The sequence below is a fragment of the Geotrypetes seraphini genome, chromosome 6, assembly GCF_902459505.1.
Source record: "Geotrypetes seraphini chromosome 6, aGeoSer1.1, whole genome shotgun sequence".
NCBI classification, from domain to species: Eukaryota; Metazoa; Chordata; class Amphibia; order Gymnophiona; family Dermophiidae; genus Geotrypetes; species Geotrypetes seraphini.
The window spans coordinates 139,973,790-140,001,301 of NC_047089.1; the positions used below are offsets into that span (position 1 = coordinate 139,973,790).

Sequence of the window (27,512 nt, forward strand, 5' to 3'; positions counted from 1 at the left end):
CATTGTTGAGTGGCTGATTTCCTGGATGCATCAAGAATTTGTCGAACAGGCTGATAAAGATGTAAGTGAGATGGATTCAGCCTGAGAGAAACCAAGCTGTCAGGTGTAGTGATTGCAGGTTGGGATGCAGAAGAGATTCTTGATTCTGAGTAAACAGAGTAGGAAATATTGGAAGAGGTATGGGTTCCCTGGAACTGAGCTGAAGCAGAAGGGAGAACTAATGTTGCCTGGGCCACCGTGGAGCAATGAGAATCATGCTGGCTGCTTCTCGCTTGAGCTTGAACAGAGTTCTCAACATTAGAGGGATTGGAGGGAATATATATAGAAACAGGCCCGTCCAATCCAGGATAAAGGCATCTGCTTCCTGACAGAGAGAAGAGTAAAGCCTGGCGCAAAACTGGGGCAATTGGTGATTGTGAGGAGCCACAAACAAGTCCACCTGTGGAGTGCCCCATTGAGCAAAGATGGACTGAAGAGCTGCAGAGTTGAGAGTCCATTCGTGAGTCTGAAGAATCCTGCTGAGGTTGTCTGCTAGGAAATTCTTCTCCCCTTGAATGTAGACAGCCTTTAGGAAAAGGTTGTGAGATTTTTTGGGCTTCCTGACACAACAGGAAAGAGTCCGTGCCTCCTTGCTTGTTTATGTAGTACATTGCTATTGATTGTCTGTGCGAAGGAGGAGGACTTGGGGGCAGAGAAGATGATGGAAGGCCTTGAGGACAAAAAAGATCACTCTGAGTTCCAGGAAATTGATATGAAATTTCTGCTCCCTGGTGGTCCAAAGACCCCGAGTCTGAAGATTGTCCATATGAGCCCCCCAGGCATAAGGAGATGTGTCCATCATGATGACCTTGTGTTGAGGGGATAAGTGAAAAAGGAGACCTCTGGATAGATTGGAAGAGGTCATCCACCATCGAAGCGACTGCAGAAGAGATGATGTTAGATATATGTTATGATAGGCGATCCGTCGCTTGAGACCACTGAGAAGCAAGGCTCCACTGAGGAGTGTGAAGGTGTAGATGTGCTAGTGGTGTCACATGGACAGTGGAAGCCATATGGCAAAAACTTACCATCATGTGCCTTGCCGAGATGGATTGAAGAGGAAGCAGTTGCTGACAAAGGCGAATGAGAGCCTGAAGGCAATCTTGAGGAAGAAATACTCTCATGAGAGTGGTGTCTAAGATTGCCCCAGTGAACTGTAGACGTTGTGCTGGAAGGTGTGATTTGGGGAAGTTGACTTAAAATCCTAGAACCTGAAGAAAAGAGATGGTCTGAGATGTCGCATAGACCACTTTCTGAGAGGATGCAGCCTTGATCAACCAGTTGTCCAGGTAAGGAAAGACTTGGAGACTGTGTGATCAAAGAAATGTAGCTACTACAATGAGGCACTTCGTGAAGACTCTGGGAGAAGATACCAGACCAAAGGGAAGAACCTTGTAATGACATCGACTGATTTGAAAATGGAGGTACTTCCTGGAAGCTGGATGAATTGGAATATGTGTGTAGGCTTCTTTGAGATCCAGAGAGCATAACCAGTCATTTTGATTGAGGAGAGGATAAAGCAGGGCGAGGGAAAGCATCCTGAATTTCTCCTCGACTAGAAATTTGTTGAGAGCTCCGAGATCCAGAGTGGGTCTCAGTCCTCCGGTCTTCTTGGGAACTAAGAATTAACGGGAGTAGAATCCCTGCTCCTGCTAATTGAGGGGAACTTACTCGATGGCATTGAGCAGAAGGGATTGAACCTCCTGCAGAAGGGAGGATTGTGCGGGGTCTTGGAGGATGGTCTGGTGGCAGGGTGTGAAAATTGAGAGTGTAACCCTAATGAATGATGGTGAGGACCCAGAGGTCTGATGTTATGAGCTCCCAGTGAGCTATGAAAGATTAGAGATGGCCTCCAATGGGCTGAGGCAAAGTCTGTAGAATGGTGATGTTGGCTATGCTCTGAAGAAACACGTCAAAAAGGCTGTTTAGACTTTTGGGGGGCAGCCTGTTTTGCTGCTGCTGACGTGGTTGCTGTTGTCTCTGTCTCCTGGGTTGAGGCGGAGCAGGGGTCACAGGTTTTGCAGCAAACCGTCTCTGATATGAAGAAGCTGGTCTGAAGGGACGAGAAGGTGGAGGATTCTTCTTGGGCTTGACCAGAGTGTCCCACCTGGTCTCATGAGCAGACAACTTCTGGGTAGCCGTGTCCATGGAAGGACCAAAAAGCTCGTCCCCTAGACAAGGTGCATTTGCCAACTTGTCTTAATGGTTGATGTCTAGCTCAGAGATCCGAAGCCAAGCCAGACGTCTCATGGTCACTGACATTGCTGCAGCACATGAAGTGAGTTTGAAGCTATCGTAGCTGGAACGAACCATGTACTTGCAGAGCTGGAGCAAGTCAGAAATAAAATGGTGGAAAGCCGGAAGCTTACGTTCTGGAACATGGCAACTTGTTTGACCAAATGCTTCATGTAGAAGGAGAAATAAAAATTGTAGTTGCCAGACCGGTTGGCCAACATAGCATTCTGGTATAGCCTTTTGTCAAACTGATTCATGGCCTTGCCCTCTCTAACAGGAGGTACAGAGGCATACACACTAGCCCCTGAGGATTTCTTTAAGGTAGATTCTACCACGAGAGACTTGTGTGGAAGGTGGGGTTTGTCAAACCCAGGAATGGGTACCACCCTATACAAAGAGTCCAACTTACGAGGAGCCACAGGGATAGTAAGTGGCATCTCCAAATTTTTGTAGAAAGTCTCTCGTAAGATATCATGGAGGGGAAGCTTGAGGAGTTCCTTGGGTGGTTGATCATAATCCAAGGCAGCCAGGATCTGTTTAGATCTTTTAGAATCAGCTTCCAGAGGAATGGACATGGTCTCAGACATCTCGCGAAGAAACTTGGAGAAAAATGATTTTTCAGAGACTAGAGGAGCCTCTTGAGAAGTGTGGCGAATGGATTCATCATCTGAATAACCCTCCTTCTTCAGATAGAATAGGTTCTTGTTCAGAATTTCCCCAGAGGTCTAAATCCTGAGTTGTCCAGGGTCAGTGCCGAGCAATTGGTGTCGAAGATTCGAGATGTTTTAACCTGTAGTGCTTTCCCCGATCACACCGACGTTGTCTCAGGTGGCGTCTGGGTTGACGACGACCGGTGTCAGCGAGTCATCAGTGTTGATTCCTTAGTCAGAAGTTGCGGCACCGATGGAGACTCCATTGCAGGTGCAACCGGTGTCAAGGGCTCAGACCGGACTGGCACTGGGGGAGTCGGTGTCGACATAGGCAGAGTTTGAGTCAGGACCATAAGAACATAAGAATTGCCGCTGCTGGGTCAAACCAGTGGTCCATCGTGCCCAGCAGTCTGCTCCTGCGGTGGCCCTTAGGTCAAAGATCAGTGCCCTAACTGGTTTCAGCCTTACCTGCATACATTCTGGTTCAGCAGGAACTTGTCTAACTTTGTCTTAAATCCCTGGAAGATGTTTTCCCCTATAACAGCAATTGTAATTATTCCCGTAATTCCTCTCTCAGCAACTCTTGGATCTGTTGCTTGAGAGTAAGCACTGGTATCGCTGGCTTTTTGCCAGTACCTTCGGTGCGGTCGATGTTGAGGCACTCACCGAGATCGGAGCAGAGTGCTTCTTGGGTCTCCTCGATGTCAGTAGGACTTGGCTCACTGCAGTTTTGACCTGAGGCCCAGAGGGGGTTGGGGTAAGGCTTTGTAGCCTGCTTACCCACTAAAGTAAGCGACACCGAAGATGGTTCCACCGATGTCAATTGCTGTGGTGTCAATTTGGCCGGCGCCGTTGACATCGGCAGCGATGTCGAATCGCCTTCCATTGTGACACCAAAAAGGAGGCGCTGCTGAATAAGGTGGTTTTTGAGAATCCTCTTCTGCAAGGATGAACAGCGGGAACAGGTTTCAGGACGGTGCTCGGGCTCCAAGCACTGGGAACACCAGCGATGCGGGTCAGTCACTGAGATGGGACGAGCACAATGTCCACACTTTTTGAAACCTGTCTGCAGGTGGGACAGGGAAGGGAAGACGGCTTCAGCTAAATTAAAATCCAAGGCCAAGGTGGTCGAACAGGCCCTACCGGGCCGAACTTGCGACAAAGAGAAAACAAAAATTTTTACTTTTTTTTTTTTTACTTAAAGAAAATAAAAAGAAAACTGACTGAAAGTCAGAAGTCTGTGAGAGCAGGAAGGCAGCAAAGAAAAAGTTTCAACGGCTGAAAAAGTTTCAACGTGTCTTCTTAGCTCTGCAGAAACTAAGGGACCACATGCCCTACGTTGGGCAGGAAGACACTCGCGCATGCTGCCTGCTTGTCCTGGGATAATAGAAAGTATGTGTAAGAAAGAAAAGGAGTATAAAACTTTGCTATCATGAAACAGAATGGATGAAATGCGCTACTATGCTAATAAAAGATGCAGTGCCTGAGAAGGCATTAGACTTTTCAGATACGGCAGCATTTTCCCAGAGCTCTGGCTGCTTACTGTAAATCCTATCTTATGTTTGTGTTTTATTTTCTGAGACACACCTTGCGCTCTGAAGTTTAAGAGCCAAGGTAAGGGTAAAGGATTACCAGGTTCTGTTTGGAGCAATCACCTCATGTGTATGTGTGTGTGTGTATATATATATATATATATATATATATATATATATATATATATATATATATAGTCTCGGAACCATTATGCTTCAAAGCCATGCAGTGATCTGTTCTTCTTGTTTGACACTCTACACAGCTTCTTGGTTATCTATTAGAAAATAAGATTGCCCTTCCAACACGGAACAGTGGTTTTGAGTGGAGAAGTAATTCTTCTGTAATGGACTAATAGTCTGAGAATGCAAAGGTGTCGGTGATCAGTGATAGACCACTAGAAGCACATGTCTTAAAACTGCTGAGCTGTTTTTCAACCATAGTTTTTAAAAAATGTTAGAGGCAAAACCAATTGTGAAGGAGATTAAGAGAAAAAGAGGGTTCTTGGTTTTTGCTCCATAGGGGAGGAAGCAAGACAAAACACAAATGAGAAATGAGAAGAAAGGAAAATTCACTCCATCCACAGTGTTGTTCAAAATACTAGGTCAAAATATTTGGGCATTTAAATATATATTTACTTTTTCTTTTACTTAAGTAAAAGTAAATAGTGAAACACATTAAGAAATTCACTTAACTGAAATTCTTTTTGAGTCAAAAGCAAAGATATTTTACCTGTGGTATGTGTTCTTCAAGGAAAGTAGGTATATATTCTCACATGTGGGCGATCTATGGAACCCAGTGCAGATACTGCCAAAATGCACTGTCACTTTAAACCATTAGGCAGTGCCCATACCAAGCGCATACCAGTGCCTTCCCGCCCAATATCACCTTCGGGACCATCAGTTCAGTAACAAAGCTAAGAAGCCAACTAAGGGAGATGGGCAGGTTGTGAGAATATATGCCTGGTGTCCTCGGATAACATCTGCTAAAGGTAAGTATCTTTATTTTCATCGAGGACAAGCAGGCATAATATTCTCACATGTGGGACTCCCAAGCTGTCAGGATCAAGTCTCTGGAAGAGGTTAAACATTGAAAATACAGGAGCTTGTCAAAACCCTAAAGGATTCGAGGGAAAGTTGGGTTTAAGTGGAACCCTGTAGAACTGCTTGTCCAAACCAACTCTCTTCTGGAGTTGTGTTCTAAACAGTAGTGAGAAGTAAATGTAGATTGAGGACCAAGTAGTCGCTTTGTAGATTTCTTCAATAGATGCAGAGTGAAATGAGCCACCGAAGCAGCCAAAGCCCTTACATTGTGGGCTATTTACACAGCTTTGCAGCAACAGACCAGCTTGAATATAAACTAGGGCGATACAGTCCACTAGACAAGTGGAGATGATCAACTTGGAAACAACTCCAAGCCTATTAGGATCAAAGGCAAGAAAGAGCTGGGAGGATCTCCTATGTGGCTTAGTCTAGTCCAGGTAGTATGCCAGAGCACACTTGCAGTCCAATCTGTGAAGGACAGCTTCTTCAGGATGGTAATGTGGCTTTGGAAAGAAAGAAGGCAAAACAATGGATTGGTTGAGGTGAAATTCTGAAAATACTTTATGGATGAGTTTTGGATGTGTTTGAAAGACTACTCTGTTGTGATACAATCTTGTATAGGGATAATCTGATACAAGGGCTTAAAATTCACTCACATGGTATCAAATGAGGAAAACTATATCCAAGTGAGGCTATGAGGAAAACTATATCCAAGTGAGAAGACTGAATGTGCAAGATGTAAACAGCTCAAAGGGAGATTTCATAAGAGCAGAGAGAACCACATCAAGATCCCAAGCAACAGGGGGCGGCTTGATAGGTTGTTTTGTGTGAAATAGGCCTTTCATGAAATGGGCTACTAAGGGATGTACATTAATGGGCATCTTGTCCAGATGTTAGTGAAATGCACTGATATCACAGAAATGAACTCTAACCAAATTGGTTTTGAGCCCAGAACTAGAGATAGAAAAGAAAGTCGAGGATGAACAGAAATGGACAAGCGACGGGCTCCAGAAAACAACACTGAGTGGAAGGTTTCCTAGATACTTCTATGACAGCAGATACTACAGCCAAGAGGCAGAAAGCATTTACTTGCTTGGTTTTAATGAGCAGGGGTTGGAATGAAGTAGGGACCGTTCGTTCTGAGCTACCAATGTTAGAATTGTTTGTAGTTTCCACGGTTTGTTGATCAAAAGTTCTAAGAGTGGAAACCAAACTTGACATGGTTAAAGGGGTGCTATGAGAATCACGGTGCCCTGATCTTGGTGAAGTTTGAATAGAGTTTTCCCTATGAGAGGGACTGGAGGAAATGCATAGAGGAACTTGTCCCCCCAATGCCAGTGAAGTAGAAAGGCATCTGACACAATTCAACTGGGGGCAAAGAGGGTCTAGAATAGAAATATAGAAGTTTGTTGTAACAGTAAATGACAGCAGATAAAGACCTGAATGGATGATCCATTACAAGCATTACAATTTCATGATTAAAGTGTCTTTTTTTCTTTATTTCTGGGCCTCAGACCTTAGAAGTCTGCTCGGTATTGTCATTGGGTTCCAACTACTGGAGAAGCCATAGAAACTCACTCTAGCCTATCCAAATCATCTCATTTGCAGGATTCAGACCATGAAAGTCTGCCAAGCACCATCCTCATGTTCTAAATTGCTGGGACTCCTATCGAATCCTCCCAAGCCCATCCTAAACTGAATTGCCACATAGATTGTGCAAGTCTGCCCAGTACCGGCCTTACTTCTTCAATTTATACCATTCATATTCTATGTTTAAGCAAATTTTATTGAAAGTTTCCAATGTTACTAAGACCTAGTGAAAAGTAAAGGACAACAGGAAAAACCCATTCATGTTCTAATTAGAGATCCTCTGTGTTCATCCCAAGCTTTTTAAATTTTTTCACCATATTCTTCTCCACCATCTCCCTCGGGAGGGCATTCCAGGCATTCACCACTCTCTCCATGAAAAAGAATTTCCTAACTTTACTCCTAAGTCTACCATCCTGCAAACTCAATTTATGCCCTCTACTTTTACCAATTTCCCTTCTCTGGAAAAGATTTGGTTCTATATGAATACCTTTCAAGCATTTAAATGTCTATATCCGCAACCACCAAGAGCCCACAGACCTGATCCTGCCAGGAGCGTGAACTCCTCCCCCTGCAGTATATTGGAGAGATCAATCTGCCTTCTTTTAAATATCAGCAGCAGTGGAGATCAACTGCTTTTACATCTAAGCAGCAATGAGACCAGCCACAACCACCGAGAGCACTCAGACCCGATCCTACCAAGAGTGTGAACTCTTCCCCCCCTGCAATCCGCTAAGAAGATCGACTGTCGGCTCCGGGCGGCTTTCCCGCAGAGGAGAGAATCCTGCATTCACTGTGGACCTCATCTGGGGCAGCCTCCTTGGAGCGGCTGGGGCACGGGCAGTGTGTCTGGGAGGGAATGCATGGATGGGAGAACATCGCAGGGGAGGAGACATAGGCATCCTGGGACTGTTGGCCAGAAGAAGCCCTTTCTGGATACGTCAATCGCTCCTCCTAAACTTACTTGCTCCACTTCATCACTGACGCTGATCCATTCTGCTTCTATTCCTTTCTCTCCTCTCTTCTACCTTCCAAAGTATTTAGATCAATGCTGTCTTTTTAAAATGTTTATTTTATTTTTATTTTTCCTCTAACTCTACTTTTCACTTCACTATTACCCTCCAGGTACTTTAGTTAGATTGTGAGCCTTCGGGACAGTAAGGGAATTTTCCAAGTACCTTTCTTATTTCTAATCTTAATGTATATTTTCTGTAAACCGCTTAGAACCTAACGGATGTAGCGGTATATAAGAAACAAATTACATTACATTACATTACATATATCATATCACCTCTGTCCCTCTTTTCCTCTATATATGTTCAGGTCTTCCTGCTTCTTTTCGTACATCTCTTGGCACAAATCCCCTACCGTTTTCTTGCTTTCCTCTGGATTGCTTCAAGTCTTATATCCTTAGCCAGATACAGCCTCCAAATCTAAACACAATTCAAGTGGGATCTCACCAACAAACTGTACAGGGGTATTAATACCTCCTTTCTTCTGCTGATTATGCCTCTCTCTATACAGCCTAGCATCTTTCTGGCTACAGCTACCTTGTCACATTCTTTCATCACTTTAAGATCCTCAGACACTATCACTCCAAGGTCCCTCTCCCCATCTGTGCATAGAAACATAGAAAATGACGGCAGAAAAGGGCCAAAGCCCATCAAGTCTGCCCACTCCATTGACCCACCCGTCTGACTTTACCCCCTTAGAGATCCAACATGTAAATCCCATTTACTCTTACAATTTGGCACGCTGCTGGCCTCAATCACCTGCAGTGGAAGTTTATTACATATCAGCCTCTCAGCAAATACATCTCCCTTGGGATTTCTAATCCCTAAACGCATCACTCTGCATTTCTTTGCATTGAATTTTAGTTACCAGACATTATACCATTCTTCCATATGCAGATCTTTTTTCATTTTCTCCACTCCCTCTGTAATGTCCACTCTTACAAATCTTGGTATCATCTGCAAAAAGGCAAAAACTTACCATCCAAAAAGGCAAAAACAACCCTTTGATGTTGCTCACAAACATACTGAACAGAATCAACCCCAGCATCAATCCTTGAGGCACTCCACTACTCACCTGTCCTTCCTCCGAGCAAATTCCATTAACAACCACCCTCTGACATCTGTCCATCAACTAGTTTTTTTCAGTTCACCACTTTGGGTTCTAACTTCAGCCTGTCAAGTTTGTTCAAGAGCCTCCTATGAGGAACTGTGTCAAAGGCTTTGATGAAATCTAAGTAAATCATATCTAGCGCATTTCTTCGATCCACTTCTCTGGTCACCGAGTCAAAGGATTCAATCAGATTAATTTGGCATTATTTACCTTTAGTAAAACCATGTTGTCTTGGATCTTGTAACTCATTAGATTCTAGGAAATTCACTATCCTTTCCCCTTCAGCGACACTTCCACTTTTACCAATAACCAAATTGAGGCTTAAAAGTCTATAGTTTCCCGCTTCATCTGTGACCACTTTTGTGAAGAGGGACCAATCCCATGGAACCTCTTCCAACTCCAGTGATTTATGGAAAAAAAGTTTTCAATATCCTGGGATGAATCCCATCCATTGAGTGCCCTCAATATCCTGGGATGGATCCCATCCAGTCCTATGGCTTTGCCACCTTCGGTTTTTCAAGTTGTTCATAAACACTTTCTTCCATGAATGGTGTGGTATCCACTCCATTATCATAGGTAGCTTTGCCAATCAATTGTGCTCCTTTGCCAGGATTTTCTTCCTTGAACATGGAAGTATTTGTTCAGCATGTTTACGTTTTCCTCCTCACTCTCCACACTGCGGTTCATAGCTTCTTTTCAGTCTCATAGTTCCATTTTTCATCTTCCTTCTTTCACTAATATACCTGAAAAAAAATTTTGTCTCCCCTTTTTTTAAATTTCTAGCCATTTGCTCTTCCACTTGCGCTTTCACCATACGACTGCTTTCAATTTCATCCGGCATTTCTTCCTGTGCTCCTCTTTTTGAGGTTTTTAAAAAATATTTCACGAACATCAATTCTTTTGCCTTTATTTTCTCCACCACTAGTTTGTAGAACTATATTGGTTTCCTTTTTCATTTGTTTGTTTTGTTTTGGTTTTTTTTTTTTGGGGGGGGGTTTCCTCCCATAAAGATTAGTAGCCATTTTTATTGCTCTTTCAGCTTGGAACACTGTTTTCCACTTCTCTTATGTCCTTCCATCCTATCAGCTCTTTTGTTCTGAGGGAAAGTGAAGAAATATATGTCCAGCATTCCCCATAGAGGAGAAAAAAAAATCAGATGCAAGCCTGTCAGTTGAGAGATCATTTGTGAAGCTGAAGAAGTCTGCTGAACTTGTCTACTAATATATTCTGCTTCCTTGCTAAATAAATTACCCTGAGAAGTAGTCCATGAGCAACTGCCCAATTCCAAATCTCGATCACCTCCAGACAAAGAGGATAAGATCCCATGCCTCCTCATTTGTTCAAATAGAACATAGGCAACTTGGTTGTCTGCATGGATGATTATGACCTGATGAAGGAAGCAGTCCTGGAATATTTTGAGAATGTTCCCTATCACTTGTAGCTCTAGAAGATTGAAAAGGAAGGTCTGTTTGTGGCAAAACCTTACTGCCTCAATGTGGAGACCATCTAGATGAACTTCCCAGCCCAGAAGAAGCATCTGTGGTTAGAGGTTTCTGGTGGGGAAGGGGCTGGAAAGGGAGACCCTGAATAAGACTATATGCTACTAACCACCATTGGAGAGTACCATAATCATAGGGTCACTTGTACTGGGGCAGATAGGGATCCCATGGCTTGGGACCATTAAGTTGATAAGGTTCATTGTTGGATCCTGAAATGAAAACATGTGAATGGGATCACTTGAACTGTCGATGCCATGTAACCAAGAGGGCATAACATCTGGTGTGCAGAAGTATATTTGAGGGTGAAGATTGATTGACACAGATAAATTAGATTGTGAACTCTCTGCTTGGATAGAAAAACCTGGCCCCGAATATTGTTCAAGAGTGCTCCTATAAACTCTGTTTGAGATGGCTGTAGATATGACTTCTGATAACTGAAGGCAATCCCCAGGAGCTTGAGGAGACAAACTGTTAAGTTGATGGCTTGCTGAGCTGCTTGTCACGATGAAGCCTTGATCAACCAATCATCTAAGCAGGGAAAGACATGAGACCCCTATGAGCAAAGGGTTGCCGCAACTACCAGTAGGCATTTCGTGAAGAAATGAGGAGTGGAGACTTGTCCAAAGGGCAAAACCTTGTATTTCAAATGTCATGGACATATGCTGAAGAGGAGAGCAGATAGGATGGAAATGTATGTGTATGCTTCTTTGAGATCTAAAGAGCAAAGCCAACCTCCTTTTTCCCCAAAGAGGCCATGCGAAAACTTCTCCTTCATCAAAAAAATTTGTTTAGGCTTCGGAGATCTAGCACAGATCGAAGACCTCCAGTCTTTTTTTATATCAAAAAATACTTGGAAAATATTCTTTGATAAATATGTATAATCTAGACAGGTTAATAGTTTCTTAATGTTATATTTTACATATAATGTACTGTGTTTTGTGGTATAAATTTGCAGTGTTTTTACAGTTCTTACCTCTAATTGTAAACCACACTGAACCGTGAGGTATTGTAGTATATAAATAAATTTATTATTATTATTGGAGTTAACATAGTAGATGACGGCAGATAAAGACCCCAATGGTCCATCCAGTCTGCCCAACCTGATTTAATTTAAATGTTTTCTTCTTAGCTATTTCTGGGCAACAATCCAAAGCTCTACCTAGTACTGTGCTTGGGTTCCAACTGCCAAAATCTCCATTAAAACCTACTCCAGCCCATCTACACCCTCACAGCCATTTAAGCCCTCCCCAGCCTAGTTAGGTTAAAAACTCGCATTGAAAAATCTTATACTGTAACTATAGCAAATTGTAACTTCTTAACTATATATTATGTATGTTAACCTTTAACCCATTCTGAACTCTTTGGGGAAAATGGGATAGAAAACAAATTAAATAAGGAGAAATTAGGTCCTTACCTGCTAATTTTCTTTCTTTTAGTCCCTCCAGACCGGCACAGAAACAGATGGGTTTATGCTCCTCTGCCAGCAGGTGGAGACAGACATTGACTTTTGGCTATAGTACAAGTAGGCTGTGCAGCCCCTCTTGCACTCAGTCTTAATGAATAGCAAAGTAGAAAACCATTAGGCTGAAAACATTAACAGCTCAATTCCACATGGACATGGAGAAAACAAAGAAAAACACTGTTGGATACTTAGAACAGGAATGTTTTCAAAAATAGTTTGCCAGCTAAATCAGCCGAACCAAATGCCGTTGCTCTTTACAACCAACAGCAGCAAAAAACCTGCAGAAAAAAAATGTAATTCTTCACAAAAAACAACAACAACAACAAAACACCGAACAGGGACTAAAAAGAACCCCTAGCTTCTCTCCTGGAGAAGGGCCAAGAGTTCCTAGTGAACGAGTGTCTTCTGGAGGGGGATAGGTGATTTGGAAGTTTTCTGATCAAATGTAGGGCATATCCCTGATTTACGAGTCCCACTGATCTGTTGTGAAAACAGTCTAACATTGGTGAAAATAGATCGATCTGCCTTCAATGGGAACAGTAGGAGATAGAGTCAGGGGAAATATTGGCAATGCTCTTTAGAAAAAAAAGAGTCAAAAGGACGACTGCTATTTAGACTGAGAAAGAGGTTGAGATTTCTGTGTCTTTTGAAGCTTTGTATGGGGTTGCTTACCAGCGAGTTTAGGTGATAATGAAGATGGTTGATTGTAACGACGTTTCACATATCAGTAGAATGAATACACAGGCCAACAACAAAAAAAATTATTTGTGCCTTGGATTTCAGAAAACTGCATTGGATAGACTGCATCAGCTCTAGTTTCTTAGATATAGTTATGGGATAGTAGAGCCAAACAAACATTAGGCAAAAAAAGATTGTCCTCCGAGGGAATTTTTGGTGGTTGGAGGACAAAAGGTAATCAATGAACCTTTGGCAGCACAAGATAGAATCATACTGCCACCATTACAGATTTATTTATTTATTTTTAAAAATGTATAAACCACTTAAAATCAAAGCAATGTACAAAATAACATATCTATTATAAAGTCAAACCAAATGTACATCGAACAAAATTAACATTAACATATCAATCTTTATTAAGATGGAGTTCTTACTTTATCTTGCAACAACATTACATTAACCCATAAGGACAATGCAACACAAGATTTATTCAGTGCTCAGTCTATACATATTACATAAATGCATCAACGAACAGTTGGGTTTTCAACTGTTTCCTGAAACATGCATGATCTTTACAAAGTCTCATAACTTATAAATCTAGGCCTGATGAAACAATTTGTATAGGCTTTGAATAAAGACGGTTCGTGCAGGGAATACATAGCACATATGTTACCTGACTTATTATGGAAAAACTGAAGGCAGGAATTTGATGGTCTACAGATCAGACAACTTATAAAAGACTCACATTTCATAGCATCATTGAATGAAATCAAATCATATGCCTGGTCTTCATTTGTTCCTGTTGTGAAAAACTTTCTTGGCAACAAGAAGGCAGACAAATACACACAATTAGTAGAGGATATGCTCTTTCATTTCAACAGGCTTGGCTGTAACTGAGTGTTAAAGTACATTATCTGCACAGTCATTTCCAGAGGCTTTCCAGAGAACCTTGGTGACTTAAGCGAAGAGCAAGATGAAAGATTTCACCAAGACATAAAAATAATGGAAGAGTGTTATATGTCACATGGTCTACATCTCAAAACTAGAGCTGATAGGAGAAAACTGGTGCCATTTTTGGAATTAGCAGGTCAAATATACCCAGAAACAGGTCTAACATTTGAGGCACCAAAATGAGTGTTGGCCAGTGATATCTAGATGGAGTAAAGTATCTTCTAGAACAGGGGTGTCCAATGTCGGTCCTCGAGGGCCGCAGTCCAGTCGGATTTTCAGGATTTCCCCAATGAATATACATGAGGTCTATTTGCATGCACTGCTTTCATTGTATGCTAATAGATCTCATGCATATTCATTGGGGAAATCCTGAAAACCCGACGGGATTGCGGCCCTCGAGGACCGACATTGGACACCCCTGTTCTAGAAGAAGAGAACAGAAGGTTTGAGTTTAGACAAAGTTGTCAAGGTGTCTGTGTTTTTTATTTTATCAGCCACTTCTTCCATCTTGTATGCAAACATACCACCACCTTTGCAAGGAACATCTGAAAGGTGCTCCTGGATTGAAGTTTCCAGGTCAGAGACCCTGAGACAAGATAAACGCACAAAGCAATTGTCACTGCAGAAGTTCTGGAAGATACATCGAATGCAACAAATATGCCTTTAGCTAGGAACTTTTTCATAGTGAACAAGTTCTTGGAATTCTTTAAGTCTGTCCTGAGGGAGGAATGCCTCATACCCTGAAAGTTGTTTAAGCAAGGATTTTAAATACATGGAAAAATAGAACTGGTAGGGTCCATAATTTTACTTATGAGCATGGATGAATGAAAAATGTGTTTATGCTGGGAGGAAGTGACGATGGCAGCTTAACTTAGGGCTCCATCTACAGCCTCGAGAAAACCCTGTTTTTTGAACGGTTTGCCAAGCTGTTCCACTCTTCTTTGGGGAGACTGTGTGACCAGAATCCCAGCGGATGTTGATGGCATCAAAAATGTTTTTATCAAAAGTCTAGTTCTCTGACTTCCCTTCCTGGAGAAGCAAAAGCATAAGACTTTGAAATGCGGAAGAGTTTTAGAGCAGACTCCACAACTAGCAAGTGAAATTTTCTCTCAAATCCTTGCTACTTTTGTATTCATTTAGGAACTACCTGGACTGAGAGTTCTTAAATAGAACCTATGCAAAGGGACCTTGATACAGTCATTTGGTGGTGATTTACATTCAAGAAGCTTAAAAAACTCAAAAGTAAAGGTTCTTCCTCTGTCTCCATTTTAATGGGACGAGCTTGATCCATTTTTCTTACAAAGCCAGTAAAGGATATGATCTCTGGTGGAGAGTTACACCTTTGAGGTGGAGAAGTATCAGAGGGTATGCCATAAGATTCTTCTGCTGAGTAGTCTGGTAAATCCTCATGTGAGTGGTTGGAAATATCTGAATCAGACTCCTCAAAATATTCTCTTCTAAGTGAATCTGGAAGTATGTATCGAGAGAAGCGTCAGCTATGTGTCAAGACATGGATCAATGCTCTGACCCAGGAGATAACTCTTCTGCCACGATGACACATATGTCGAATGCCCACCCCAATGCATGACGTCGAGCAGGGCTACATGACCTCATCCTCAATTGATTCCTTGACTTATCCTCGGGTTGGGCTGAGGAAGGCATTAACACCTTTAAAGCCTATGGAGAATGCATCTGCAGTAGTCCCATAAGCTCTTGTTTGAGCACCATATAGGATGATTCATCATGGTCACTTCATCGTGGTACGTTTGAACACGGATGTGATGAATCATCCACTCTGCAATGAATCGTGTCCCGGTGCCTCTCTTTGTCTTCATCCCCCCCTTCCGGTTCCTCTCCACCACCTCACCCCATTGGTGCCTCTCCTCCTCTCCATTCCTCCCCCCTATATCACCCACATATCTCTTGAAAAGTTCGCTGGTGTATTTTCCACCCCTGCTCAGCCAACTTTGGCTTCTTTACGACGTCACTTCCTAGTTGTGGGACCAGATCATGATGTCAGAGGGGAGACGAGGCAAACATGAGCAGAAGGTCAAAGGTGCTGCTCGCATCGGTGAACATTTTCAAGAGGTATACAGGACAGGGGGTGTTCCTACCTTGAGTGGGGGTGATGGGATATAGCTCCCCTCCCCCCAAAGAGTCAGGAGCATGAATACAATAATATTTGGACACAAAAGGTACTGTACGAAGTTATATTTGTAGGCAGCATAATAGATTAAACTGAATCTACCTGTGAGGGTCTAGGTCGATTCATCATAGCCGATTCAGCGATGAAACAGCTGTGCTGAATCACTACAATGAATCGGCCGTGATGAATCATCATAGCCCGCATCTCCTCCTGCAAAGTTTATATCTGCATTGGAAGAGACATCGGTATTGAAGTAGTCTGCGGTGCATGTTGTCTGAGCATGGAAGATCTCGATGTCAAAGCATGTCTGGGAGAAGACATATCTGCAGCGATAGAGAACAGTCCATGGTGCATTGGCACTTACTATGTGTCGAACAGGTGGACATCTATGACAACGCTATGCCATGCCATGCCTAGAAGAGTTGGAAAGTTGGTGCTTCTTAGCTTTCTTATGCAATGCCTCTCCCAATGGGTGAGGCATGGATGAAGATGTTGTTGAGTCCTGTTTCTGTATAGAGCCTGATGTTTGATGCTCTTAATTCAGCATCAGTGCATGCAGTATTAATATCGACTATGCATCAGATTCCAAAACTCCTGCCATGCTGGATGACGATGTTTATCACACTGGATATGTTGGGCTTTTAATAACCTCTTTTGCATACGCAGACAAGAGTTTATAACCAATATCCTGATGATCAAGACCAAGACACTGACCACACCAATTATGGGGGTCAGAGCCTGAAATGAGCTGATTACACTGAATACATTTCTTGAAGCCACTTGGCACCCTCTTTGACATGGAGGGAAAAATGGCCAACGTGAAATCAAAAGGCTTGATTCACCAGGGAGGACAAGTGAAAAGTATATTGAAAAACGTTGCTTACTGGGGAAAAAAAAGGCCTCGATGTGACCCAAAAAACAAAAATAAAAAAAAATTGACCAAATTGAACCAAAGTGAAGGGAAATGCAGAAAAAAAAAAAAAAGTTGAAGGATTATGAAGAAAATGACAAAAAACATATCAGGAAGGCTGAGGAGAAACCAAAGACTCAGTTTCTTGGCTATGTGGAAAACTAGGAACTGATGGTCCCGCAAGCCATCAGGCAAGAAAGCACTGGCACATGCACAGTATGGGCACTGCCTAACGGTTTAAAATGACAGTGAACTTAGCAACATCCATATTGGGTTCCGTGGATATCACCCGCATGTGAGAATATCATACTTGCTTGTCCTCAGGGAATCATTGGTACCAAGAAATAATCATTGGTACCAAACATCGATGGGTACCGATAAATAATCAATCACCGGTACATCGATATATTACTACCTACCAATGATGGATCTTAACTTATGATAGAGAGCGCGAGATCCGGTACCATAAGGCCTCGAAAAGCACAGTTACTTACCGTAACAGGTGTTATCCAGGGACAGCAGGCAGATATTCTTAACGTATGGGTGACGTCACCGACGGAGCCCCGGTACGGACCTTTTTAACTAGAAAGTTCTAGTTGGCCGCACCGCGCATGCGCTGGTGCCTTCCCGCCCGACGGAGGAGTGCGTGGTCTCCAGTTAAGATAAGCCAGCTAAGAAGCCAACCCGGGGAGGTGGGTGGGTCGTAAGAATATCTGCCTGCTGTCCCTGGATAACACCTGTTACGGTAAGTAACTGTGCTTTATCCCAGGACAAGCAGGCAGCATATTCTTAACGTATGGGTGACCTCCAAGCTAACAGAGAGGGAGGGGGGATGGTTGGCCATTAGGAAAATAAATTTTGTAACACAGATTGGCCGAAGTGTCCATCCCGCCTGGAGAAGGTATCCAGGCAGTAGTGAGTAGTGAACGTGTGAACTGAAGACCAAGTGGCCGCCTTGCAGATTTCCTCAATGGGCGTAGAGCGGAGGAAAGCCACAGAAGCAGCCATAGCTCGGACCCTGTGGGCCGTGACAGCTCCTTCCAGCGACAGGCCAGCCCGAGCATAACAGAACGCAATACAGGCAGCAAGCCAATTGGACAGCGTTCGTTTGGATACAGGGTGACCCAGACGGTTAGGATCGAAGGTCAGAAAGAGTTGAGGAGAGGAGCGGTGAGCCCTGGTACGGTCGAGGTAGTACGCCAGGGCACGCTTACAATCCAGCGTGTGAAGAGCCTGTTCCCCAGGATGAGAATGGGGTTTAGGGAAGAAGACAGGCAGCACGATGGACTGGTTGAGGTGAAAGGCTGAAACCACCTTAGGAAGGAATTTAGGATGGGTACGCAGAACCACCTTGTCATGGTGAAAAACAGTGAACGGTGGATCGGCGACCAGTGCATGTAGCTCACTAACCCTCCTGGCAGAGGTGATGGCAATGAGGAAAAGCACCTTCCATGTGAGAAGTTTGAGCGAGGTAGTAGCAAGAGGCTCAAAAGGAGGTTTCATGAGGGCTGACAAAACCACATTGAGGTCCCAGACGACGGGGGGAGGCTGAAGAGGTGGTTTGATATTGAAGAGGCCTCTCATGAACCGGGAAACCAGAGGATGAGCCGTGAGGGGTTTTCCAAGAATAGGCTCATGAAACGCAGTGATGGCACTGAGGTGGACTCTGATTGAGGTCGACTTGAGGCCAGCGTCGGAGAGAGAGAGCAAATAGTCCAGTACAGTTTCCACCGCCAGGGAGGTGGGATTGTGATGATGAAGGAGACACCAAGCGGAGAACCGGGTCCACTTCTGATGGTAACATTGGAGTGTGGAGGGTTTCCTGGAGGCATCCAAAATGCGACGGACAGGCTGAGACAGGTTTTCTGAAGAGGTCAGCCCGAGAGAAACCAAGCTGTCAGGTGGAGGGAAGACAGATTGGGATGTAGCAGAGACTGATGTTGCTGCGTAAGCAGAGAAGGAAATACAGGAAGAGGAATGGGCTCCCTGGAGCTGAGTTGAAGCAGGAGGGAGAACCAGTGTTGTCTGGGCCACCGAGGAGCGATGAGAATCATGGTGGCCCTGTCCTTGCGGAGCTTGAACAGGGTCCGCAACATCAGAGGAAGTGGAGGGAAGGCATAGAGGAACCGATCCGTCCAGTCGAGTAGGAATGCATCCGGGGCCAGACGATGTGGAGAGAAGAGTCTGGAGCAGAACTGGGGTAGCTGATGGTTGTGAGGAGCTGCAAAGAGGTCCACCTGTGGAGTGCCCCATCGAGCAAAGATGGAGTGGAGAGTGGGAGGATCCAGGGTCCACTCGTGAGGTTGAAGGATGCGGCTGAGCCGGTCGGCCAGGGAGTTCTGGTCGCCCTGGATATAGACAGCTTTGAGATACAGATTGTGGGCTGTGGCCCATGTCCAAATTCGGAGGGCCTCCTGACAAAGGAGACGAGATCCGGTGCCTCCTTGCTTGTTGATGTAGTACATGGCGACTTGGTTGTCCGTGCACAGGAGAAGAACCTGAGGATAGAGAAGGTGCTGGAAGGCCTTGAGAGCATAAAACATGGCTCTGAGTTCCAGGAAATTGATGTGATGTTGACGCTCCTGAGGGGTCCAAAGCCCCTGGGTGCGTAGATCCCCCATGTGAGCTCCCCATGCATAGGGGGAGGCATCTGTGGTGATGATCATGGAATGAGGGGGCGGATGAAGAAGGAGGCCCCTGGAAAGATTTGAGGAGTTCAACCACCATTGAAGAGATTGCTGAAGAGATGATGTCACAGAGATGGGATGAGAAAGAGGGTCCCTGGTCTGTGACCATTGGTTGGCGAGGGTCCATTGTGGTATCCTCAGATGGAGTCGCGCCAGAGGAACCACATGGACTGTCGAGGCCATGTGACCCAGAAGAATCATCATCTGGCGAGCAGGGATGGATGGTTGGAGGAGCACCTGTCGACAGAGGTGAAGCAGTGTCCGGTGCCGGTCGGCAGGAAGGAACGCTCTCATGGAGTTGGTATCGAGAAGAGCTCCGATGAACTGAAGGCGCTGCGTGGGAAGCAGATGCGACTTGGGATAATTGATCTCGAACCCCAAGAGGTGGAGGAAAGAGATGGTGTGGTGAGTGGATTGCAGCACAAGGGGAGCGGTTGTTGCTTTCACCAACCAATCGTCCAAGTAGGGGAACACTTGCAGGTTGTGGGACCTGAGAAAGGCCGCTACCACAATCAGGCACTTGGTGAACACCCTGGGCGATGATGCGAGACCAAAGGGCAGCACCTTGTATTGATAGTGGTGATTCTGAACCTGGAATCGGAGGTAGCGACGTGAAGCCTGATGGATTGGAATGTGGGTGTAGGCCTCCTTGAGGTCCAGGGAACATAGCCAGTCGTGTTGAGAGAGAAGAGGATAAAGTGTGGCAAGGGAGAGCATTCTGAACTTCTCCTTGACCAAACACTTGTTGAGGTTCCTGAGGTCGAGGATAGGACGAAGATCTCCCGTCTTCTTGGGTACCAGGAAGTAGCGGGAGTAAAAACCTTGTCCCCTCTGGTCTTGCGGAACTTCTTCGATGGCATTGAGGAGGAGAAGGGATTGGACCTCCCGAAGGAGGAGAGGAATTTGGGAGGAGTGAGAAGCAGACTCTACGGGAGGATGATCTATGGGTAGAGTTTGGAACCTTAGTGAGTATCCGTGACGGATGATGTTGAGAACCCACAGGTCTGACGAGATGGCCTCCCAGCGGTGGAGGAAGATGGTGAGGCGGCCTCCGATAGGCTGAGGAAGAGGCATGGAAGGTTGGAGACTGGCTATGCCCTGGAGAAAAGAGTCAAAAGGGCTGAGGGTTCTTAGTCGAAGGGAGAGGCTTGGTCGGTTGGTGGGACTGAGAACGAGCCTGAGTGTGTTGTTGTTGTTGGCGAGGCCGGCGGGATTGTTGCTGAGGAGGATTCAGCGGCCTGGCAGAGAATCGACGTTGATAAGAGGACTGAGGCCTGTATGGTCGGGCAGGTGGAGTCTTCTTTTTAGGCTTAATGAGGGTGTCCCATCTGGTCTCATGAGCCGAAAGTTTTTGTGTTGTGGTATCAAGAGACTCCCCAAAAAGTTCATCACCAAGGCAGGGCGCGTTGGCGAGACGGTCCTGGTGGTTTACATCAAGGTCAGACACCCTCAACCAGGCTAGGCGTCGCATGGCTACAGCTAGTGCAGAGGCTCGTGAAGTAAGCTCGAAGGAGTCGTAAATCGAGCGCACCATAAATTTTCTGAGCTGAAGGAGGCTGGAAATCTGCTGTTGGAAAAGCGGGATTTTACGCTCGGGTATATATTTTTCCAGAGCAGAAAGTTGTTGGACCAGGTGTTTCATATAAAATGAAAAATGAAACGAGTAATTGTTGGCTCTGTTAGCCAGCATGGCATTCTGGTACAGGCGCTTTCCAAATTTGTCCATAGTCTTTCCCTCTCTGCCAGGAGGGGTGGAGGCATACACACTGGATCCCTGAGATTTTTTTAGAGTGGACTCTACGAGGAGGCTCTCATGGGGCAATTGGGTTTTATCAAATCCCGGGATCGGGATGACCCGGTATAAACTGTCCAGTTTTTTAGGGGCACCTGGAACAGTCAGTGGGGTTTCCAAATTTTTATAAAATGTTTCCCGTAGGATATCATGTACGGGAAGTTTAAGAAATTCCTTGGGAGGTTGGTCGAAGTCCAAGGCTTCTAAAAATGCTTGGGACTTCTTGGAGTCGGACTCAAGTGGGATGGAGAGAGCCGCAGACATCTCCCGAAGGAATTTCGTGAAGGAGGATTGCTCGGGCTTGGAAGTGGTTTCAGCCATAGAGGGTTCCTCATCGGTAGAAGAGGCATCCTCTTCGGTACCGAGTGGGGATTGCTCCCACAGGTCTGGGTCCCTGACAGCCGGCTCAGTATGGCGTGTTTTAGTAAGGGACTTGCCAGATCGCATAGATACGGTGCCGGGGGATGAAGACCGGCGTCGATCCCTGTCCCTGGAGGAATGGTGCCGATCCCGGTCCCGAGATGACCGGCGTCGATCTGGGGCCTGGGTCGGGTCCTCTGCCGAGCAAGTCTGAAGTGCAGGCTGAGCAGATAAGACCGGCATGGATGTGTTCAGCGGTACCGAAGGGGTGGATACCGGTGGGGCGGTACAAGGCTCGGTCTGGACTGGTACCGGAAGGAGCGGTGCCAGTATGGTTGGAAGGAGCTGTTGGAGTTGCTTCTGTAGCTGCTCCTGAAGTTTGTCCTGGAGGATGGCCGAGATCCGGTCCTCCAATGGGGGCACCGGTACCGCTTTAGATTTCTTCGGTACCATAGGTGCTGCTCGACGCTCCGGCGATGAGGAGGCCGATGACGAGGCACTCACCGTGATCGGAGCGGAGCGTTTACGGGATCGTCGGGACGTCGGAAGAACCGGTGTCGCCGCTGTAACAGGACGTCGCTCAAGGGAAGTGGAAGGCTTCTTAGCCGGCTTACCTGGCGCTATCGACCCCGAAGGAGGATCAGGTGGTGTCGATGTGGTCGGTGCCGATTTAGGCGGTGCCGTCGACGTCGGGGCCTGCTCCATGGTAGAACCGGTACCGAAAATAATATTTTGCTGTATTTGCCGGTTCTTAAGTGTGCGTTTCTTGAGAGTTGCACAGCGGGTGCAGGTGTCAGCCCGATGCTCTGGACCCAAACACTGAAGGCACCAATTGTGTGGGTCAGTCAGAGAGATCGGGCGTGCACACCGCTGGCACTTCTTGAAGCCCGGTTGAGGGGGCATGAAGGGAAACACGGCCTCCGCGAAATCAAACCCGGAGGCTTGTATGATTACAACAGGCCCCGCCGGGGCCAGCTGCAAAAAACCAAAGAAAAAGACACGAGTTTTTTTTTTTTATTTTTTAAAAGGAAGTTAAAGTCAAAAGACAAAATATAGAACAAAAAAGGATCAAAAAATCGCGAGCGGGAAGGCAAAATAGAGTTTTCAACGGCCGTTGAAAGCACATGCGTCTTCTTCGCTCCGCGGAAACGAAGAAACTGGAGACCACGCACTCCTCCGTCGGGCGGGAAGGCACCAGCGCATGCGCGGTGCGGCCAACTAGAACTTTCTAGTTAAAAAGGTCCGTACCGGGGCTCCGTCGGTGACATCACCCATACGTTAAGAATATGCTGCCTGCTTGTCCTGGGATAAAGCTATTTTCAAGCTGGGCCAGTACTGATTTAGATGGGGAAGGCATTGATGCCAAAGAAAGATTAGGTTACTCACCTCTGTTAATCTTTTTTCTTGTAAATAGCCTCTGGAAGCTTCACCATAGGGTCTTGTATCTAATCTAGCCTTGGCTGCAGAACTTACAAATAAATCCATCCCCCCTCTCCTAGGTCACCTCTCCAGACACTCTCCTCCCAGCTCATTAAGTAGCAAAGCCAGGAAGATCTAGTAGAAACAGGAAACACAAGAAAAGGGAGGAGAGGGGGTGCGGGGACTCCCTGCTACAAGTTAATTCTGCCCATGATAACCAAATACATAATTAACAAACGCCCAAAAAGGCCAAATTTAGCTTAACAAGAAATTTGAACATGCATAAACTGCAAAACTAAGTAACGTTTCTCTAGAAGGAGACACAGCCTGAAGATCAGAAGGGACACTACCCCAGGACCCCCTATAACCCCTTAACCTTACATAAAAGAACACTCATGGGATTCTTAGTGAGGCTGGGATTCTTAGTGAGGCTGGTCAAAGACAGAAATCAAGCTTACTAGTTACTGACAGGCAACCTGCAAATTGGACAGAATAGATGGGAGGGTGTGAAGCTTCCAGAGGCTGTTTACAAGAAAAAAAGATTAACAACGGTGAGTAACATAATCTTTCTTGGACAATAACCTCTGGAAGTTTCACCATAGGGACGTATCAAGAAAGTCCCAACACATTGGGGGGAGGGAGGAGGGCCCGCCACCAGGACCAAAGCCCCAAAATCTGCATCTTGCTTGACCGCCAAATCATGTTGGTAAAACTTGGTAAAGGTATGAAGAGAGGCCCAAGTGGCCCCCTACAAATCTCTTCAGGTGAGACTGCATGGGATTCAGCCCACGAGGAAGCCATGCCTCTGGTAGAGTGAGCTTTTACCCCAAGGGGAGATGACTTTCCCGTCGACACAAAACATAAGCAGCAGAAATGGCAGCACGGATCCATCGAGAGATAGTAGCCTTGGAAGCAGGGCCCACCAAAACAAACAGGTGGTCTGACAGATGAAATACATTTGTGGCCTCCAGGTATCTCAAAAGGAGATGCCGCACATCCAGAGACTGTAAAATACTGTCCTTAGACTTAGATCCCAACTGAACAAAGACGGGAAGCCGAACTTCCTGGTTGACGTGGAATGCAGAAACCACTTTTGGAAGAAAGAAAAGCACTGTTCTCAAAATAACCGCAGACTCCGTGATGCAGAGAAAAGGATCTCTGCACGATAGAGCCTGAAGCTCCAACACTTGCAGAAATGACCGCAACAAGAAAAATGGTCTTGATGGTAAGATCTTTCAGAGAAATCCCATCCAGGGGTTCATAAGGCAGACAAGCCAGCGAGCGGAGAACCAGATTCAGATTCCATGTAGGACAAGGTAGTCTCAAGGGAGGCCTCAGCCTCCCTGCAGGAAGCGAACAATGTTCAGGTGAGATGCCAGAGAACCCCTGAGAGAAGAAGGACCCAAAAACGACAGACCTGCAAACTGGACATGGAGAGAAGAAACCACCAGACCCTTCCTGAGGCCAGCCTGCAGGAAGTCCAGAACATGTGCCACCGTCGGGGCCAAAGGGTCCACTTGAACCCCCGCACGCCAAGCCTGAAAGCACCCCCAGGCTTTCGCGAAGGCTGACACAGTTGATTTCCTCTTCCTTAGAAGAAGCGTAGTGATAACCGCAGAAGAGTAGCCCCTAGTCTTCAAGGCCGTGCGTTCAAGCTCCAGGCCATAAGACCAAGGGCCAGATCTTGAAGTGCTATTGGGCCCTGCATGAGCAACATCTGATGGCAAGGAAGACAGACCCCTCTCTGAGCTCAACTGCACCAGGTCTGTGTACCAAGGTCTTCTGGGCCAATCCGGGGCCACTAAGATAACCGGACCCTCGTGAGAGGCCACCCATTGCGCAGAACACATCCTATCATAGGCCACGGGGAAAGACATACAGAAGTTCACCTTCGGGCTAAGGTTGAACCAGAGCATCGAGCCCTTCACTGCTGACCTCCCGTTTGGTGGGAGGGAGGTTTGGGGGCTATTAGTGCAGGGGTGTGTGCGGAGGGGGGGCGTCTTCCGGCAGGAGGGATTGGACACCCTCCTGCCGATGATCGGTAGTGTCGGGAGGGGGCATCTTCCAGCAGGAGGGTTTGGGCAACCTTCTGCCGGCAATCGGACAGACGGCCACTATACTTATCGCGGCAGGGAGATCCCTTGCCGCGATAAGTGCAGCGGCCGCGTCTACTCTAACCCGATTCTGTAACCGGCGTCTGTAACATGGACGCCGGTTACAGAATCGGGGTTTAGTGTAGGCCCGATTCTGTATAGGACACATCTCCTGGACCGTCCTATACAGAATCCGGGCCTCATGTCCAAACTCAGCCCTGATTTTGACTGAGCTAGAAGTATGAAGCAGTATGAGAAAGCGATATCAAACAATGTGTGGATAATTTCAGCATACCACTGTCAAACTTTTAATTGTATTTTGACAAGTATGATGAAAAAGATACAATAAAAAAATGTTATAAAAGATTTTTTTTTTCATTTTAGAACATTTTTCTTACCAATGAATCCCAACTGAGAAAATTCTAGAATCATCCAGTCTTCAGAAGATAACTGTAGAGCAAAGTTCTTTATTGTACTGAAGTAATTCTGTTTGGCAACTATATCATCTTCAAGCTACAAGAGAGTTATATAAACATAAGATAAAAAACACACTGGCTCATTGCATAAGATGATTAGGTGCTTTATAACAGTTAATGGGGCACAGGTCCTAATGACATCCATATTAGGTCCACAGTTGGAGATTATTTTTTTGGACAGTGCACACTTTGTATCATCATATTTCCCAAGAACCTTGTTTTAAGTAATTCAAATTTATCTACAGTGGTCCGGGAAGTAATTGCTTTCCAACTCAGTTATAGAATTGGGTTTTATGTAGGTTTTCTTCTTCTAAAACTTGTACAGTAATCACAACCTGATCAAAATGTGATGTCAAGAATTTCAGATATTGGCCGTTTTGAACATATTAGAACAATTTTGCTGGAGCTCTACTGGCTCTAAATTATCTAGTGTACATACTGTAAGAATTTGGTTCTGACTTTTTAAAAATTAACAGGTAGTAGGGCCAGTGTTCAGGGGAGTGAGTGGGATGCAAACAGGCCAATTATCTTGGCTCCCATGCTACAGAGGGCACCAGAATGCCATGAAGCTGAAGGAGATACAGCCTGTTGGAGGGCTTTGGAACTCTTCCTCAAATTTTTGCCTTCAGCCCCAGCATGTTTTACACCTTACCTGACGGAGAGTCTATGCAATTATAATGGTACTAGTCTTTAAGCCCGTTACATTAACAGGTGCTAGAATAGATGTGTGTGTCTGTCTTTCTTTCTTTCTCTTTCTCTCCTTGGCCGCTGCCTGTCTTTTTTTCTCTCTTTCTTCAGCTGTCCACCACCACCCCTTTCCTACTCCCTGTCCAGTAGCCCTTATCCCTTCCTTTTACCTCCCCCGTGTCCAGCAGCACCCCTTCCCTGCTCCCCCTGTACAGCAGCAGCCCTTCTCCGTTTGTTTTACCTCCCCCCTGTCCAGCAGCACCCCTTTCTCCCTTCATTTTACCTCTTCCCTGCTCCCCCTATCCAGCAGGCCTTCTCCCTTCCTTTTACCTCCCCCCTTGCCCAGCAGAACCCCTTCCCTGCTCCCCCTATCCAGCAGCAGCCCTTCTCCCTTTGTTTTACCTCCCCCCTGTCCAGCAGCACCTCTTCCCTGCTCCCCCTGTTCAGCAGTAGGCATTCTCCCTTCCTTTTACCTCCCTCCCCTTACCTGATTCCCCTGTCCAGTAGTACCCCTTCTCCTTTCCCTGCTCCCCCTGTCCAGCATCCGCTAGCCCGGGCAGCCTCGGGGCTTTTGCTAGGCCAGCCCACCTCGCATTATTGAACTGGGCTGGCCTAGCAAATGCCCCACGGCTGCTGCGTTTGCTGGTCCGGGGGTGAGAAGAGGCATCCTAGCAGCGGAGGAGTCAAACTGCCACCGTCGCTGAAATCGCTGCATGCGCCGCAAGCCGGCACATATGCCTCAAGCTGCTGTACGCGCCGCAAATAGAATACAGCACAGAAAGACACAGCACGCTGTCAGGGATCACGGCCTGCTAAGTGCGCATGCACACTTAGGGTTTTATTATAGAGGATGCTCCCACTCAGCAATTTCAGAGATAGCATTTTGTTGAACTGGCCTTTTTCCCATAGTTACCTGAAATTTGTAAAGTGATGCCAGTAAAAATAAAGACGTCTGAAGAAAAAGTTTTTAAATGTATTAAAACATTTAAGCAGATTTTTTTGTTTTGTACTTGAGTAAATTTAAAATTTCAACAAGTTTGGGGTACAGTCTTTAGGGAATTTTTTATGTAATGATATATTTATTCTGTTCATTTACACCCCCCTCCCCTATTTTATAAAGCCCCAAAGCCCTTTAAATCCCTAA

General features: G+C 45.6%; 1 protein-coding gene across 4 annotated transcripts in view; it reads right to left on the bottom strand.

Moving 5' to 3' along the window:
* MGAT4A (alpha-1,3-mannosyl-glycoprotein 4-beta-N-acetylglucosaminyltransferase A) overlaps positions 1–27,512 on the bottom strand; it is a 238,187-nt gene that overhangs the window by 107,155 nt on the left and 103,520 nt on the right. For all 4 annotated transcript variants that reach the window (XM_033948960.1, XM_033948958.1, XM_033948957.1 and 1 more), the window contains one exon: positions 25,604–25,718. In XM_033948960.1, coding sequence (XP_033804851.1) covers positions 25,604–25,718 — 115 coding nt within the window. The remainder of the gene's footprint in view (positions 1–25,603; positions 25,719–27,512) is intronic.